General features: G+C 44.2%; 1 protein-coding gene across 1 annotated transcript; it reads left to right on the top strand.

Moving 5' to 3' along the window:
* The first annotated feature begins 2,104 nt into the window (after positions 1–2,104).
* Positions 2,105–3,514, top strand: LOC128732872 (ELAV-like protein 2). The gene is made up of 3 exons (XM_053826293.1): positions 2,105–2,297; positions 2,370–2,868; positions 3,166–3,514. Exons 1-3 carry the CDS (start codon positions 2,105–2,107, stop codon positions 3,512–3,514), a joined length of 1,041 nt encoding a protein of 346 aa, XP_053682268.1.
* Positions 3,515–3,951: the final 437 nt, after the last annotated feature.

The raw sequence follows: 3,951 nt of genomic DNA, 5'->3' as shown, positions 1-3,951 counted from the left end.
TTAATCGACAGATGAAAGCTATGTCTTCTAATGACAGAACAGAACAATTCCTCTCTTCCGATCTACGCATATGCGTCTCCGATGATGATTTTCACGACATGTTCTCGGCATTCTCCATAGCTCCTCTCGATCCTGCCGATGCACTTGTTCTTAATTCTCCGAATGAATTCGAAAATAGATCTTACTAATAAACTGTGCCACTAATCAATGCACCAAAACATAGTGGATTGAAAAAGTCAGAAGCGACTTCCGAAATGAAACCAAGTTGACGGTTAGCTTGGCCCACAATATATGAGTAGTGCGTTTCCAAGGACAGTGGATAATCTAACAGAAGGCCTAGATCCTTGATTTGGTCGACACCATCTGGATCTTCAAACCATCTGGATAGATCGCATAGATCAACAGACAGCTGTTCGGAAGAACCGAGGAGACATCATTGAAAAAAAGACGTGGTCCTAAGATACTTCCTTAAGGAACCCCGCACTGTGGAGTGAACGTTGTTGACTCAGCCGATCCTAACTTTACGTACAGCAGACGATTTGTTAAGAAAGATTTCAGTCAATCACAGAGTCTATCCGATAGGCCGTGATGTCAAAATTTGGCGTAAATTATTTCATGGTCCGCTCTCTACTGGTCCACTGTGCCAGTGTATATTGCACCAATTTGTACAATACCATACATTTTGCTGATATAGAAGAAAGTAAACTTACAAAGGGTCGACTCAACAGAGCGCTGGTGGAAAAATCCGTGTTGAGATGGCATAAAGTAGTCCTACTTTCACGTTTCAAAAATCACTTTGTTCTGTATGACCTCAAAGCATTTCGATCCGGCAGACAGCGAAGTTATCCCACGATAGTTGTCAATATCTTTTTTATCTCCTTTCATGTTAATCAAGATGAACTTTGGCTTGATAAACGAATTACATCAATATCAACCTCCCTCAGAACTGAAAAAAATGTTTAATTTGCAAAAAATATCCTTCAGTTTGAATCTCGACAACAGATATTAAATAAAAACTATTCTATTTTTCCCTTGCAGATATTCGGATTTGGATCTCTTTCCTTGGCAACAACGCGAGATATATACAAGAGAAATAAGAAATTCATGGAAAAACAATATACAATATTTATAGCAAAAAAACCGAGATAAAAAGGATCAATTGCTTCCTATTTACAATATAAAAAACCAAACTTAGAGAATAAATTAGCAAAACTCAACAACAACAAGTCGTGGATTCAGCCTAGAGTCACGAACCTTCACACATCCGGTTGGACACCTGGTGAGACCGATTAACGTCACCGCAAAACAGAGAAGAACAAAGCAAACTCTCAAGTCCGCCACAGGACAGGATCTCAACACTTTGTTACCGTCAAAAAAGCCACCTACTTCCCAGTACGAGTCGACACTGTCCGACCAGCTCTCGCCCCTCCTTTCTGTCCAGTGATAATCCGAATCGTGGAAGCCGGTAGAGAACCGCGTACCTACTGCACCTAGCAAGCAAATAAACGAAAACCCAGCAAATCAAGAGTCAGATTAACGACAATCAACAACACTTAGAGCAAGCAAGCAGCCGCTACCGCCGTTCGTCGCCGCCATCGTCGTCGCCGTCGGTGCAGCAACACTACACAGCAAACAACAATAATTAATAGAAAGAAAAAAATCAATAAAACAACCAACGCAAACCAGGAGTGAAATTTAAACGCATTTTCGTCACCCAGACCCAATTGTTGTTAGACAACGCAAACCTGCCCCCGCCACACGGAGATTCGCACGCTGTCCGTCTGATAGAAGCTTCTCTATTGGTCGCTCCATCAGCTTCAGTGGCAATCTGGCGTGCGTGCGAGTCGCCATTTTCCAGGTGAAACCAAGCAACAAATCCTTCGAATCTTCTTTATATTGCAGAGCATAGAGACGAAAATCTTACAGAAACTATAGCTAGATTACAGCAAGGTGCATAGCACGCAATTACAAAAAAAAAGTAAAAATAAAATAAAGTTGATAGTGGTTTAGCGCTAGCCGTTACACCGCAGTTGTTAGACAAGCAGTCATAACGATCCGATCCATCCAGTAATTAGTGGTGAAGCAGTGTAGCAGACTATAAATTATGATGGCGAACGGTTTGGAGACAGTACAGCAAAACGGACGCTCCGGTTCGATCGGCAGTGGCCAGGAGGACAGCAAGACGAATCTGATCGTGAACTATCTGCCACAGACGATGACACAGGAGGAGGTCAAATCACTGTTCTCCAGCATCGGCGACGTCGAGAGCTGCAAGCTCATTAGGGATAAGGTTACCGGTGAGTAGGATTAAGTGAATTCGAGGTTTTCGTTTTTGAAGGTTACTTATTTTTGTTTGCTAACGTTTTCAGGACAAAGTCTCGGTTACGGCTTCGTCAACTATCACCGTCCGGAGGACGCAGAAAAAGCAATAAACACATTCAACGGGCTGAGACTGCAGAACAAGACGATCAAGGTGTCGTTCGCACGGCCCAGCTCCGATGCCATCAAGGGCGCCAACCTGTACGTATCCGGGCTGTCCAAGAGCATGACCCAGCAGGATCTGGAGGCACTGTTCCAGCCATACGGACAAATAATCACATCGCGCATCCTGTGCGACAACATTACCGGCCTATCGAAGGGGGTCGGCTTCATCCGCTTCGACCAGCGCTCCGAAGCGGAACGGGCCATCCAGCAGCTGAACGGTACCACGCCGAAAGGTGCTTCCGAACCGATTACGGTCAAGTTCGCCAACAATCCGAGCAATAACATCAACAAAGCGATTCCACCGCTGGCCGCGTATCTAACGCCGACGCCGAACCTACGACGATTCCCACCGGGGCCGATCCATCCGCTAGGTGGACGTTTCAGGTGAGTTGCCGGTCGCTTTCTCGATACTGCTTGACACTTGCTTTCGATCAGACAGCTTATCCCCTATCCCGGCAGGAAAATTGAAAAAAATTAATGTTAGATAGGTAGTCACTGCAACGCTACACAATATGACACAGTTTGTGAAAATATCAAAATTAAAATTCAAGCAGAGAGTAGACGAGATACATTCATTGACATTTAAAGCAGTGCCTACTTAGCAACAAGTTCCCGTCCAATTTTACCCGAAAGGAAAAACACAGCGCAGCTCAACTCACGCGTCTCTCGTAACCTTTTCAGCCTTCCCTCTACTTTCAGCCGCTACTCGCCGCTGACTGGCGACCTCGGCACTTCGGTTCTATCGGCCAACGCCATCAACGGGTCCGGCTGGTGTATCTTCGTGTACAATCTGGCCCCGGAGACGGAGGAAAACGTGTTGTGGCAACTGTTTGGTCCGTTCGGAGCAGTCCAGAGCGTCAAAGTAATCAAGGACCTACAGACGAACAAGTGCAAGGGATTCGGTTTCGTCACGATGACCAACTACGACGAGGCAGTCGTTGCTGTGCAATCTCTGAATGGTTACACCCTCGGCAACCGAGTGCTGCAGGTCAGCTTCAAGACGAACAACACCAAATCGAAAACCAATTAAAAATGGGAAAAATTTTAAGTTTTTACTTTTCCCTTTAAAAACCGACATTCAGCACGACTAGGAAAGACCCCACGTGAATACACTTGAAGTAAGTGGAAATAAACTTAGTAGGAGCAAAACCATTTACAAGCACTCACATACATATTGTCAGAATCCTTTTTTCCCAATCCCTTCTCCACTACTTCCTGTTCCATCCAAAATTTCATAACTCCGTAGTGTTCTGTGTTAGGTTACTGACTTTTATCTTCACCTTGGTTTGTAGCACAAACCCAATCCGACCGAAAGGAAATATCATTCCATACTCTTAACGAGAAGCGTTTAGTAGAACAGAGAGAGACGTAATATCAACCGAATCAATGGGATATATAATAAAAAAAATTATTAAAGAAATTATACGAAGACGAAGTGAAACAACAGAAAGGTGCAATAATATTTCA

Source organism: Sabethes cyaneus, chromosome 1 (genome assembly GCF_943734655.1).
Source record: "Sabethes cyaneus chromosome 1, idSabCyanKW18_F2, whole genome shotgun sequence".
Lineage (NCBI taxonomy): Eukaryota > Metazoa > Arthropoda > Insecta > Diptera > Culicidae > Sabethes > Sabethes cyaneus.
This window is presented reverse-complemented; position numbering and strand designations above follow the sequence as displayed.